The sequence below is a fragment of the Hemiscyllium ocellatum genome, chromosome 16 (assembly GCF_020745735.1).
Source record: "Hemiscyllium ocellatum isolate sHemOce1 chromosome 16, sHemOce1.pat.X.cur, whole genome shotgun sequence".
Lineage (NCBI taxonomy): Eukaryota > Metazoa > Chordata > Chondrichthyes > Orectolobiformes > Hemiscylliidae > Hemiscyllium > Hemiscyllium ocellatum.
In genome coordinates this window covers 18,851,391-18,866,979 of record NC_083416.1, presented here as the reverse complement: position 1 = coordinate 18,866,979, position 15,589 = coordinate 18,851,391, and the positions used below count along the sequence as shown (strand labels likewise).

The following is a 15,589-nucleotide window of genomic DNA, read 5'->3' as shown; positions in this document are numbered from 1 at the left end:
ATACATTGCACACAATAAAGCTATTCAGTCCACCAGTCCATACTCATATTCTATTCCTCTACCCAATCCTCGGTTTCCCATGTTATATCATTATTAACCCCATGGCGAGATCTAAGTGCATAATTATATCACCATTCCCTTTGATATTCTGCCCTGGTTAGACTTTTACTTTCCATTCTTACAAAAAAGCAACATCTCAGCTTTGTGACACAGCAACTGTGTTGTCTTGTCTGAGTATGAATGTGTTTGTACACAAATTAAAGGGATTTAGTATTTTTTTTCTGATTCATAGTTTACTGGCTAACCAGTTTTGCCAGCTGTTTAAACAGTAAATTTGTTTAATAAACAAGAATTGGAGGTGCTGGTGTTGGACTGGGGTGGATAACGCTAAAAATCAAACAACACCAGGTTATAGTCCAACAGGTTTATTTGTAAGCACTAGCTCTCGGAGCGCTGCTCCTTCATCAGGTATTGAGGCAGCACTCCTAAAACTAGCGCTTCCAAATAAACCTGTTGGACTTTAACCTGGTATTGTGTGATTTCTAACTTTAATAAACACATTATTTTTGAGTTTATTAAAGGAATCTGATGAAAATCTCTTTCTCCAGATCACAGTAATAAAGAGATTAAATAAAACACTTTCACTTTTGGGACATCATGTGGAGTATTGGGTTTAATTACCTGCGCACTGCAAGTACCAGAGTTAGAACAACTGTTACTGACAAGGGAGAACATCAGTAGTCATTGAGGGTTCCAAAGGGTGTATAATGTCCTGACCCTTGACCTAATGTACTGGCCTTTTGGACTGACCGGAACTTTATTGATCCATCAACCAGATTGCAATTTATAGACCCAGACAAGACAGACAATAAGAACTGCGCTAACCAGAGAACCCCTCCCAGACTGTTGATTGAAACATGTATTCAACAAATCATAGGGTCCTATATATGGATCCAACCAACTGGATAGCCTCTTATACACAGACCCAACCCAGCATACAGCATCGCACACACATCCCAACCAAACGCACTGCATCCTACACACAAACCCAAACAACCAGACAGCATCCTACACACACTCACTGAACCAGAGACTGCATCCCACATGCAGACCCGACCGAACCAAAGAGACAGCATCCCACACGCAGACCCAACCAGCCAGACAGCATCCCACACGCAGACCCAGCCAACCAGACAGCACCCCACGCGCAGACCCAGCCAACCAGACAGCATCCCACGCGCAGACCTAGCCAACCAGACAGCATCCCACGCGCAGACCCAGCCAACCAGACAGCATCCCACACGCAGACCCAGCCAACCAGACAGCATCCCACACGCAGACCCAGCCAACCAGACAGCATCCCACACGCAGACCCAACCAGACAGCACCATACATAGACAAAACCACAGAGCATCTCTCACACAGACCCAACCAGATAGCATCCTACACACAAACTCAACAAACCTGACAGCATCCCACACACAGACCCAGCCAACCTGACAGCATCCCACACACAAACCCAGCCAACCTGACAGCATCCCACGCACAGACCCAGCCAACCAGACAGCATCCCACACACAGACCCAGCCAACCAGACAGCATCCAACATGCAGACCCAACCAACCAGACAGCATCCCACACACAGACCCAACCAACCAGACAGTACCATACATAGACAAAACCACAGAGCATCCCTCACACAGACCCAACCAGATAGCATCCTACTCACAAACTCAACAAACCTGACAGCATCCTTCACACAGATCTAACCAACTAACCAGCATCCCACACACAGACCCAACCAACCACAGAGCATCCCACACACAGCCCCAACCAGCCAGACAGCATCCCACACACAGCCCCAACCAGCCAGACAGCATCCCACACACAGACCCAGCCAACCAGACAGCATCTTCACACAGACCCAACCAACCACAGAGTATCCCACACACAGACCCAACCAACCACAGAGCATCCCACTCACCAACACAGACGCAACCATAGAGCAGCCTACACACCGACCCTACAAACCAGACAGCATCCGACAGACACAACCAGACATCATCCTACACACAGGCTCAACCAACCAGACAACATCCAACATACGACCCAACCAATTAGACAGCACCCCACACACACACCCAACCAGACAGCATCCTACACACACACCCAACCAACCACAAAGCATCCCCCACACAGACCTAACCAATCTGACAGCATCCCACACCACAAACCCAACCAACCAGACATCATCCTACACACACACACCCAACCAACCACAGAGCATCCCACACACAGACCTAATCAACTAAACAGCATCCTTCACACAGATCCAGCCAACTAAACATCACCCTACACATGTACCCAACCAACCAGACAGCACCCTACACAGACACAACCAACCACAGAGTATCCACGCACAGACCTAACCAACTAAACAGCATCCTACACACAGATCTAAACAAATAAACAGCATTCTACACTCAGACCCTACAAACCAGTCAGTACCGACAAACAGACACAACCATCAGCATCCTACATACAAACTCAACCAACCTGACAGCAGACACACAAACCCAACCAGAGAGCATCCTACACACAGACCTAAACAACCAGACAGTATCCTACACACAAACCCAACCAACCAGACAGCACCCTACACAGACAACCACAGAGCATCCTTCACACAGATCTAACCAACTAAACAGCATCCCACACATGCACCCAATCAACCAGAATCCCACACACAGACCCAACCAACCAGACAGCGTCCCACACACAGACCCAACCAACCTGACAGCAGACACACAAACCCAACCAGAGAGCATCCTACACACAGACCTAAACAACCAGACAGCATTCCACACACAGACCCAACCAACCAGACAGCATTCCACACACAGACCCAACCAACCAGACAGCATTCCACACACAGACCCAACCAACCAGACAGCATCCCCCACACAGACCTAACCAATCTGACAGCATCCCACACCACAAACCCAACCAACCAGACATCATCCTACACACACACACCCAACCAACCACAGAGCATCCCACACACAGACCTAATCAACTAAACAGCATCCTTCACACAGATCCAGCCAACTAAACATCACCCTACACATGTACCCAACCAACCAGACAGCACCCTACACAGACAACCAACCACAGAGTATCCACGCACAGACCTAACCAACTAAACAGCATCCTACACACAGATCTAAACAAATAAACAGCATTCTACACTCAGACCCTACAAACCAGTCAGTACCGACAAACAGACACAACCATCAGCATCCTACATACAAACTCAACCAACCTGACAGCAGACACACAAACCCAACCAGAGAGCATCCTACACACAGACCTAAACAACCAGACAGCATTCCACACACAGACCCAACCAACCAGACAGCATTCCACACACAGACCCAACCAACCAGACAGCATTCCACACACAGACCCAACCAACCAGACAGCATCCCACACACAGACCCAACCAACCAGACAGCATCCCACACACAGACCCAACCAACCAGACAGCATCCCACACACAGACCCAACCAACCATACAGTGCCTGACTTATGGAACCAACCAGCCAACCAGTCAGGGCCCAACCTATGGAACCAACTAACCAGGCAGAGTCACTTGAACTCAAAATTGTAACTGTGTTTACTCTCCACAGAGGCTGCCAGACCTGCTGATTTTCTCAAGAAATTTCTGTTTTTGATTTAGGCTCCTCTACACAGATTCCACTAACCCAACAGTGGCCACAGGGAGACCCATCCAACCAGATACTGTCCCACAGACCCAACCAACCAGTCTAATACCAAGACACAAGCAACCAGACAATACCATTCACATAGAACATAATCGTAACCACAAAGCTCAGGTAAAAGCTGTTGCCCATTAAGATTTCTAACTTCCCTGTGTGAATAAAGAATAGCATAATATAGAATCGCGTAACTATTTAGCACCTTACACAATGACAGGCATTCCCTTTCCGTATCTAAGGCATATATTTGTTTTATCGACTTTAAATGTAATGTACTAATTGGTGCAAAGTATCATTCGTCTGTTAATTCATGTTAATTTTCACTGGTTCAGAGTCTGGTAGAAAAGCTGGGATTCAGCCTGTGTGTCTTTGTTTGGAATTTATCCTGTAAATCTGCATTCAATGGAGTTTATGCGCAGACCCAGCCGGGCAGCGGCCTGGGCGCAGACCCAGCCGGGCAGCAGCCTGCAGACATACCATGAGCAGACCCAACCATGTTCTGAACCCAAATGGTTAACTGATATTAAGTAACCCATTTGCCTATCACTGTACAAAATGAACATTTAGACGTAGTATAAGTGAAGATTTTAATGAAAGACTATTTACATGTGGCATTTGGTCCTGGAATGTGAAGTGCTTGGTGGTAATCTCCAGGCTGCAGTGATTGTATAGGCAGGGCCCCTCACAGTGCTGGACTTTGAGTAGTGCATATTTCTGGTCGGTATTAATAGAGGATTCAGAGTCCGTCAATCAGGACAAGGCCTTTGGATTGGAGGCAAGTGTATGAGATTCAGTTAAACTCCATACATTTGCTCAACTCCCATTACCTGTGGGAAAATCAAGAGGGCAAATATGAACATCATAAAATCTTCGTAATTAATCACTGACATACAGAACAAGACACAGGGAAAGTCCCGCACCTTGACCTGGTGATGCCCTTCCTCTCTAATCCCCTCTCCTCCAAGCTGGTGATGGTCCTGTCAATGCTCATGCTTCAACATAGCAAAGGGAGTAGGTTCGTTTTAGAAAGGAGTAGACAAAGGAGGACAATGAGGAACACGGATAGGATTACAATGCATACATTTACCACACTGAGTGTCTTCATATAAGATTGGCGAACTACAACACTGAAGAGCAGGGGGATAGCAGGGAGATGGGAACCTGTTCAAGGAGAGAGAGAAAGGGGAATCAATGAGCAGAACAAAAGACATAAAGGGGAACAAGAAAGGTGATAGGCAGAGAAATCAAAGGCCAAGATCAAACAGGGCCACAGTGAAAAATAATGAGAATGGGATAAGAAACATAAAAGACAAGACTTAAAGCTTTGTGCCATAATGCATGGATCATACAAGCAGATGAAAATAGACTTAATATAGTTAGGATTGCAGAGAAATGTTTGCAGGGATGGAAACTCTATATCCGGAGGCACACAGTATTTAGGAACCACAGATAAAAAGGAAAAGGTGGCAGAATTGCATTGCTTATTAAAGAGGAAATTAATGCAATAGTGAGGAAGGATATTAGCTGTAACAGTAGGGAATCCACATAGACAACCAATTGGACATGGCTTGAGTTGGGCCAAGTATTTATAGGGAGAGCACTCAGCCATGAAGTTAGATTAATGGTGGTAAAAAGCCAGGTACAATCCAAAGGTGGAACGTCCAAATTAGCAAAAGACTAACTTCAATAGGATGAAGGAATAGAATCAGCATAGACTGAGGCTACTTAGCCTGACGGTCTTCTTATAGGACAATTTACCCAATGTTATTTCACTGCCTTACCTGGTTCTCAATTCTTTGATCAATACAATTAGTTTGTCCCTCCGACTCTGTCCAGACCATAAATAATTTTTGATGCCTCTCCCAAATTTCCTCTTGCTTCTCTTCTCTTACTCTCCCAACGTCTCCAATAAATTTAAGTTCATCATTCCTGGAACATTCTTGTGAATCATTTCCACATCCTCTCTATGTCATCACCTTCTTCCTAAAGTGTAACGCTTGAGAACTGGACACAATACTCTTGATGAGCCTGAACTGCTGCTTTGTACTAGTTTATCTTAATTTCCTTGCTTTTGTCCTCTGTGCCGATTTCTAAAGCTCATGCCCCAATATTTCATTAACTGCTCTCCCAACCTGTCTAGCCACCTTCAATGACTTAGGCACATTTATACCAATACCCTTCTGACCCTGTATCATCTTGTATTATAACATCGCTCCATGTTCAACATGCCAAAGTAAATTACCACACTTCTCTGCACTGAACTTCATCAGCCACCTGTCTGCCTGCTCCCCCAACTTGTGAATGTCTTCTTCCCAATTTACAACTCTAAGTTTCATATCATTTTCCAACTGTGCCCCATACCCCAAACACCAGGATCTTTAATATATATCAGAAAAAAAACAAGATTCCCAGTTCTGACTTTTGCGGTGCTCCACTACAGATGCTCCTGCAGCCTCAAAAACATTGATTAACCATTAGTCTCTGTTTCCTGTCATTCAGACAATTTTGTATGTATATTGATACTGTGGCTTTAATTCCATGAGCTCTAATTTTACTCTGCATGGCACTACATCGAATGCTTTTTCTAAGTCCATGTGTATCATATCAAACCTTTCTGTTACCTCATCAAAACAATTCCAGTAAGTTAGTTGAGAACTATTTTAACTCCTCCATACTGGCTTTCTTTAAATTTCAATTGTTCAAGGTGAGTAATAATGGAACTAACTGGGTTGCTCTCCAGAATGCTAGTATAAAATTTCCAAGTCAAATGGCCTCCTTTTATGTCACAATGAACTTGAGACATTGTCACAATTCCCAGATTCACATCAATCCAATGCACAATGACACATCCAAACCAACACAATCAAAACAGACGTTCTCAGAACACAGGCTCATGACACTTACTAAAACTCATAGCAAGGCATACATCAGCATGCCCTCACACAAAGGGACACCATGAACCGCACACTACTATCAACTATTAAACTGACACTCACCTATACACAAAAGCATAGATACATAGCCACACACAAAACACATGCGCACTGGAACCGACATATCTATATAGGCTCATCACAGCAGATATTCCCAGTTACACTGTGACACTGGCCCATGGTCTCTCCCTGAGTATTTGGTGAGCTGGCTCAGGACTCACTGTTTGAGTACTGAAGGGATGCATCCATTTGTGCCATTCTGCTTGCTTGCTCTGCGTGGCTTGCTGCGGATCCGCACTGTGAGTAGAGGAGACAAGAATATGGTAGAAGGTTCCAAATATTTAAATTCCTTCAAAGTTGATTTGAGTAGCTATCAAAACTAACATCAAGCTTCAAACTCTAAACCCACTGGTCTCCACCTCCAGAGTCTGCAATACAAAAGGATGGGGCATCATTGCAGTTATATACAACTTCAGATGGACGTAGCTGGAATACCTAGAAGTGAGGACTGCAGATGCTGGAGATCAAAGTCGAGTATGTGGTGCTGGAAAAGCATAGCAGGTCAGGCAGCATCCAAGGTGCAGGAGAACTGACATTTCAGGCAAGAGCCCTTCATCGGGAATTACATGTTCACCTGTGGACACAGCAGCTTAGGAAGGATGCATTCGCTTGGTAGTCTGGCAGTGCAGACTAATGAGAAATTCCACCAGTGTCTCCATGTCTGAGCACAGCAGGTGAAGGGATGATCCACCACAGCTGCAGGAAGCTAACAGGAGTAGATAATTTAACACCCAATCCCAGGTTATGGGATCGTCTAGACATCCTCGCATAGCAGACACTGAGACAGTCTAGGCAGCCCCTACCCTGGACACGCCACATTCTGGACACTAGGACATTCTAGACAGCCACCACACAAAATGTTGGGACAGTTGAGAAACTCCATCACTGGACACAGTTCAGACACCTAGCCACTGAATACTGAGACATCCCCAGCCCATACAGTGGCAATGAACAATAAATGCTGAACTGGGTCTTCTAATATCTGTTCTTTCATACATGGTTGATATTGTGTTATGTTTCCTGCACAGTTGATGCCTACAAAGCAGGTGGAGCCACTGTGCACTCAAAGAATCCCTACAAAAGATCATAGAATCCCTACAGTGTGAAAAAGGCCCTTCGGCCCAACAAGTCCACGTTGACCCTCCAAAGAGTAACCCACCCAGACCCATTCCCTGGGATGTAAAGTAAATGTAATTACTTTACATTTACCCCTGACTAATGCATCTAACCTGCACATCCCTGAACACAATGGGACAATTTAACATGGCCAATACACTTAATCTGCACATCTTTGGATTGTGGGAGGAAACTGAAGAACCCGGGGGATACACAAGCATAGGAAAATGTGCAAACTCCATACAGACATTCGAACCTGGGTCCCTGGCAGCAGTGCTAACCCCGGTTCCTGTGGGGCAGTAGTGCTAAGCACTGAGCTACCATGCGGCCCACGGTAATGCAGCTCACCCAGAGGTTATAAGTAGCACTGCAACTGCTTAAAGAGAAAACTGGTGGACACCCAGCAAAGAACTGCCCCTATCCAGAGACACAGACGTTCGTACCTTGCCAGTCTCCGTGTCTGGTCCCATTACAATCGGCTGCATGCACTTCAATTTTTTCCAATGGGAAGCGCTGCCCACAAAGCGGACACTCAACACAAGTTTTCTTAGGTATGACAGGACAAAGTTCCTCAGAATCATCATCGATTAGTACCACATCTGCAGGTTCCTGGGAGGTTTGCATAGGAGAGAATGAGCGATATTCAACAAAACAAGTAACAGAAAGGCAACATTTTCACAGAAACGGCACCACAGAGCACTTTTTACCATCGCTCCATTACTATGTTAGGTTACCCAATTTACAGTTGGATTAGATTAGAATCCCTACAGTGTGGAAGCAGGCCCTTCGGCTCAACAAGTCCACACTGACCCTCCAATGAGCAATCCACCCAGACCCATTCCCTGCATTTACCCCTGCACCTGACACTACGGGCAATTTAGCGTGGCCAATTCACCTAACCTGCACATCTTTGGATTAGCCCATATGACCCAACTAATCCAAGCCTGGTTTATAAACTTCACATGTTCCCACCCCCATCAACGACTTTGCCCTGATGCCCTCATTTATACATTAAACCTTCTCTGAAATGAGGAAGTGTTGTGTTAGCAATCAGTTAAAGGGGCAGTGAGTTCTACATTCTCCATGCTCTATGAAAATATTCTTCCTAAATGCTCTTTTTTATTCACATCTGAAATTCTTACTGGATCTAAGAGTTATGAACTTGGATGAAAAGCTCATTATTTCATGTGGTTTTAGAAACGATAGGGCTCAAATACAAAGAAGTACAACAAAAGGAAAACAACAGTTTTAAGCTACAATATCTACACTGGAGCTCTCTCTTCTGACTAACCTGCACTGTGGCCATTTCAGGTTCCTGCAAGTTCTTGCTCTCTGACTGCACATCTTCAGAGAAGGTCTGTTGGGTCTCTGCGGAATAACAGGGAAACATTCTGTAACTTCGCAAGAGTCCCCGACATAAACATATTGTGACGCATCATCAGGAACAACACAGGAGATACTGACCAACCTAATGTCAAGTTCCACGGAATGAAGCCTCTTTTAAATTGAAAGTAAAACTTCTTTGACACTGTCCCCATCAAAAACACCCAGGACAGGGAGAGCACAGTGTTAATTACACAGCAAAGCTCCATTCACATTTTCAAACTGAAGGCAAAGCTCCCTCTACTCTTAACAGAAAATAAAACTCTCTCAACACAGTCCCCATGCAGTACGTCCAGGCACGGTGTTAGATACACAGCAAAGCTTCCCAAGGTTATACGAAACCTAAACACAGAATTAAAAAGTGGGCTATACCACTAGTGCTTCACCAAAGGCTAACTGATGATGTTACCTAGTATGGTGACGAAACGTCTGAAAACAAACCTTCCGGCTCAATGAGCAAACTTACATTCACAGTAAAGCTTCCTCTACTTTATAAAACTAAAAATGAAGTGACCGCTACTCTTTTAAACTGAAGGTAGAGCACCTTTTGCATGTCACAATCGAACACTCCCAGCACAGGTGCAGCACAGGGTTAGATATAAAAGAAAGCTCCCTCTACTCTTTTAAACTAAATGCAAAGCTCCCTTCAGATGGTCCCTGTGAAACATTCCCAGGTCAGCACAAAGCTAAATACTGAGAAAATCTCTCTACTCTTAAACTGAAAGTGAAATGGAAGTAAAGCTCTCCTGACTCTATAGTCTTTTAAACAAAGGGTATAAACAGCAAAAACAAAGACCCTGCCGAAAATGCCTCCACCAGATACCCCTGGGGTAGGGGCAGCACCAGGTGAAATATAGAGTAAGACACACTCTACTCTTTTGAAACAGAAACTAAAAGCTTCCTTGACTTTGTTAAATAAAAATAATACCCTATTACTTCGGGAATAACCAAAAATAAAAGAAACAAACAAAAAAAAACTCGCCCTTGACCCCGACCTCAGCAAACCTCTTTTGGAGCAGGGACCACAAGGGGCCAATATAAAATACAACTCAAGCAAATCAAATGGAACAAAAAAAGATAAATAAACCCTCCTGTTCCCCCTTCACTGAATTTTCCTAGGATAGAGACAATGGTTTAAAATCCAGAGGAAGCTCTCCGGCTCATTTCAACTAAAAATAAAATTCCCCTTACACTGATCCGCATCAGGTACACCTGGCACAGGAACAGTTCGGGACTAAATTAACAGTCCCCTTGGTTCTTCCAAGGGATCCAAAATCAATGTGAAGGGAAAATAAAATAGTCCTCTTCCCAGAGCACCAAACCAAAAGCAAACTTAAGGGTAAAATGGAAACAGTAGCAATGAACTAATTCAGAATATCATTATCTAGGTTAATACTGCATTCCAGGTCCCATGGCACCTAGCAGTCTTGAAAGCCCTCAACCATGCAGATGTGCACCAGGTGCTCCCTCTCCAGGGAGACCCAAATGCAGGTGTAACCATGACAGAATGACGAGCGCTTCTTTGATCCCCTGCCTAGACTTGTTAATGGCCATCTTGATGAGGCCCAAGAAAGCCTATAGACATGTTCGCCACTCCCTGCACTGTTGGTCAGGAGTGTGGGGCTGAAGTGGGGAATCGGAACTACAGGCCAATAAGTGCAGGGACTGGTAAAAAGATATGCAGAGTGCAGAGTAAGAGCAGGCAAAGGAATGTTGCAGAGTTCAGAGTGACTGGAGGTCTGTAGCATAACAGGTAAGACAGATGAACTAAGAGCTTGAATTACTGCATGGAATTATGATGTTATTCCCAATACTGAGACATGGTTAAAGGAGGGACAGGGCTGGCAGCTCAACATTTCAGGATATCAGTTTCAGATGAGACAGAAAGGGAAACAAACGGGATGGGGGAAGTTGCATTCCTGATTGGGGTCACATCACAGCTGTGTTGAGGGAGCTCCCATTAGAGGGATCGTGCAGTGAGGCATTATGGGTGGAGCTCAGGAATAGGAAGGGTGAATTCACAACATTGGGAGTTTTCTATAGACGTCCCAACAGCCATAGGAGCAGATATGTAGTCAGAAACTGGAAAGGTGTGAAAAAAAGTAGGGTAGTTGTCATGGGTGAATTCAACTTTCCTCTTATTGACTGAGACTCCCTTTGAGCTAGGGGCTCTGGTGGAGAGCAATTTGTTAGATGTTTTCAGGTGAGGTTTTTGAGACAGTATATTGACAATCCAACCTGAGAGGAGGCCATACGAGATTTAGTATTAGGGAATGAGCTGGGACAGGTGTTCGATGTTTCAGTAGGATAGCATTTTGGGCTTAAGTGACCATAACTCCATAAGATTTTGAATAGTTATGGATGAGAACAAGAGTGGCCCTTGGGTGATGGTGCTTAATTGGGTAAGGGCCAATTACAGTCAAAGTAGACAGGAACTGGGGAACATGGATTAGGAGCAGTTATTTGAGGGCAAACCTACATCTTTTAAAAAACAGTTGATTAAAGTACAGAACATGCATGTCCCTGCAAAACTGAAGGATAGGAATGGCAGGATTCAGGAGCCATGGATGGCAAGGGAATAGAAGAATACTATTCTATCATACCAGTAAGCAATGCATGCTCTCTCTCCAGGGATAGCTGAACATAGACGTAACTGTGAAAGAGGAGCAGACAGTCTGGAATAATAAGCCCTTCCACCATTGGCTGCCCTGAACTGGTTTGTTGCCAATTTGGCCAGGCCCAGGAGCAGTTCCCCAAGAAGGCTGTCTCACTTAGACTACAAGGCCATAAGACACAGGAGCAGACATTAGATCCATTCGATCCATTAAGTATGCTCAGCCATTCAATCCATGGCTGATAGGCTTTTCAACTCCATTTTCCTGCTTTCTCCCTGCAACCTTTGATCCTCATGGCAATCAAGGACTTTTCTCTGTTTTAAATATCCTCAATGGCCTAGCCTCCTCAGCCTTCTGTGGCAATGAATTCCACTGTCCACCTCTCTCGGCACAGGATGCCCACATATCACAAGCGTGGAACTGAAGTGCAACCAAAACTTGAGGAGCAGCCACTAAGAAGTTACAAAGGGGCTGCAAGTAAAAACATTCAGTGTAAATGTGCTTTACTGTCTTGTCCAGGTCACCTAAACTATGCATTGCCTTGCAATTAGAGTACTTATATGGAGCACTCTCCACCCCAGATCCTCATTGGAAAAGGGAGATTTCTGGGGATTTCCACCACCAGAGTGTAAAACATTATGCTCAGCAGCAGAAAAAGGTTAGAAAGTGGAGAGTGCAGAAGCTTCCCATACGTGAAACACCTTGGTGCAATTCTAAAGGTCATGGGGCAGATTTCCCTGAGATGACTCAGATCTGGGGTGCTGCGTCCCAGGGAAGGGTCTGTTGGAAGGGCCATGGTCAAGTTCCAGACAGATAGGAGTCAGTTCATTCGGAAACCCATCGCACTCCCGAGTCCCTACTAATTCACACAACACATTGGGACTGAATACCTGGCCCATCAGGCTCTGGATGGTTTGTGTTGGGAACCGGACGTTGAGCGACAGCCTTTTGCTAAGCTTTGCTGGTGTCATTCACAGCTTGTTTCCCATCCAACACATCTTGGACTCTGGTCAGCCTAGTTTCCTGAGCTTTCCCCTCTATCAGCCAGCAGAAACCAGGCTGATGGTGGAACCTGTGCCTGAGCAGCGGCTTCCTTTCTCCAGCTATCAGTCCTGCAGGGAGAACACTCCAGCATGAACCAAGTCCCAAACTTTGATCAGATTCAAGTGGAAAAACAAGCAATTCCTGGAAGATGATCTGAAGGCAGGACCAAGCTGTAAACAGAAACCGCATGTCTTAACGATGTAAGAAATATGCCATCAGGACACACGACCTTAGAGGAGGCTTGACATAAAAGTATTGCTCCAGGGTCTGACGGCAGAAAGTCACCTTCTGGATGCGGGAGCACACCAGTGGCTGACCCCCTCCCCAAACCAGAGTCTCAGAACTGCAGCAACAGCCCAGCATTACTTTTTGTCCCAGTAAAGCTCAGCCTTTTCTCAATACATGTGACAAACCCTGGGCGGGGGACCAAAGTGACCAGCCGGTAACCACAAGATGGGAGCAACTGGCTGGTTTATAAATAACACTCACACCCTCAAAGACAACACGCTGAGTATTCCTATCCAACATCCTCAGTGATGTTGGATTTCACCTAGACAATCAGCTTAATGTCCAATTCGCTGACCAGGATTCCTTGGCAGAGTGAAAATTGACTCCCAGATAGAGTGGGAGTGGAACACCATGAGAAGCACCAAGACTCCTTTAGCAGAGGGTCCATCTGTCACAGACCAACCAGAAGTTCCAAACATTTACTCCGGTTAATGCTCGTGAAGCATGCCGCAAAGTAGACGGCCTGCACTTGCACATCCTCTGTACGCCTGTCGGGTCCATCAACATGATGAGCAGGTCATCGGTGAATGTTAAAAGGACAATCCCCAGCCCCAGCCCCAACAGCTGCTTCCACAAGAGGTACAAGAATGGCTTCACGCTGACAGAATATAACCAATGGGCAGTCTGATGTACTTCTCTCCCAAAGTACAAGGGGAACCATCAGGGACCTGTTAACCTTCACTAGACATTCCACTGCAGTGCACAGAAGTCAGATCTGGATGTCAAAGTGCAGCCCGAAACTGAGAGCTTGCAAAGTCCTGAGCAGATCATCGTGATTCATTGTGTCAAATGCCTCTTCCTGATCAACAGTCAAGCCCCCTGGGAACAAAGGACCATGTCCCGGACCAGGTGGCATCCTGGGGCCACATAGGATTGGTCTGGATGAATCATGAGATCCTGCACGAGGCTAAGACAAGAAGAAAATACCCTAGCAACAATTTTATAGTCCATGTTAAAGAGGGAGGCCAGACATCAGTCCTTTAATAAATTCCCTCCTTCTTGGGCAACACAGTAATGATGATCCTGCACCAAGAGTAGTCACTTCCCAGGATATTCCAGAACAGCCTGAGGAACATCAAGGTTAGCCTGTCCAGCCCTGGGGACTAACGCCTGGAGAGCCAGTCAAGTGCACCAGTCAGCTCCTCCAGGCTCAAAGATGCATTAAGCCTCTTGGCCCACTCCAGGCTGACTACAGCAGGTCCTCACATGAAATGTTGGGCTCTGATGACCTCTGGATCTGAGACAAAGGATGAGTCATCAGCTAGTAGCAAAGGAACTCTTGATGGACGCTGTGCCTTTTTTCCAGCAGGTAGAAAGAGAGGGAGCTGCTGTCTAATGTTGAGGAACTGGATTTATGTCCTCATGTATGCTCCTGACAACCAATAAGATGCAGATCTCAAAGTGCATCTTCTCTTCGCACACCTCCAGCAGGGCAGGGTCCTCACTGAGTTGACCGTGATGTGATTCTTTGTTGACCACTCCTTTTGCCAATTCCTCGAGCCTAAATTTTCACCTATTTGTCAATTCTCATGTGTACACCTGACAGAATACCTGGATGAGAGTCTTGCCCACATTCCACCACATACGGGAGACCCTAAATGTTTTTTTGCTTCAGTATTCACGAGAGAGGGGGACCTTGTTGATGGTCCACAGTGTTGGCACTAGGTCGATAGGCTTGAACAGATTGATATGAAAGAAGTGGATATGCTGGAAATTCTGGGAAGCATCAAGACAGATAAGTCCCCAGGGCTGGACTAGATATATCCAAGGTTACTATGGGAAGCGAGGAATGAGATTGCTGTGCCTCTGGCGATGATCTTTGCATCCTCACTCTCCCCAGGAGTAGCAATCGGCTGATTGGAGGGAGGCAAATGTTGTTCAAAAAGGGCATAGGAAAATCTCTGGGAATTACAGATCAGTCAGTCTTATGTCTGTGGTAAACAAGGTACTGGAAATAGGATTTATGACTATTTGGAAAAACATAGCTTGATTAAAGATAGTCAGCATGGCTTTGTGAGGGGCAGGACATGCCTCATAAGCCTTTTTAAGTTCTTTGAGGATGTGATGAGACAAGTTGACTAAGGTAGGGTAGGGTATGTAGGGTATATGGATTTCAGTAAAGCATTTGATAAGGTTACCTGCTGTAAGCCCATTCAGAAAGTTAGGAGGTATGGGATACAGGGAAATTTTGCTGAATGGACATATAATTGGCTGGCCGAACGAAGACTGCGAATGGTAGTGGATGGAAAGTATTCCGCATGGAGATCGGTGACCAGTGGTGTTCTGCTGGATCTGTTCTTGGGCCTCTGCTATTTGTAGTTTTTATAAATGACTTGGATGAAGAAGTGGAAGGGTGGATTAGTAAGTTTGC

At 45.3% G+C, this 15,589-nt stretch overlaps 1 protein-coding gene across 1 annotated transcript in view; it reads right to left on the bottom strand.

Annotated features, from left to right (window-relative positions):
* Positions 1-4,352: 4,352 nt before the first annotated feature.
* The window catches only part of uimc1 (ubiquitin interaction motif containing 1), a 51,054-nt gene continuing 39,817 nt past the window's right edge, over positions 4,353-15,589 (bottom strand). Inside the window, exons 7-10 of the mRNA XM_060836731.1 lie at positions 9,180-9,256; positions 8,332-8,497; positions 6,934-7,009; positions 4,353-4,606 (exon numbers count right to left, since the gene is read on the bottom strand). Coding sequence (XP_060692714.1) covers positions 4,603-4,606; positions 6,934-7,009; positions 8,332-8,497; positions 9,180-9,256 — 323 coding nt within the window. The 3' untranslated portion in view covers positions 4,353-4,602. The remainder of the gene's footprint in view (positions 4,607-6,933; positions 7,010-8,331; positions 8,498-9,179; positions 9,257-15,589) is intronic.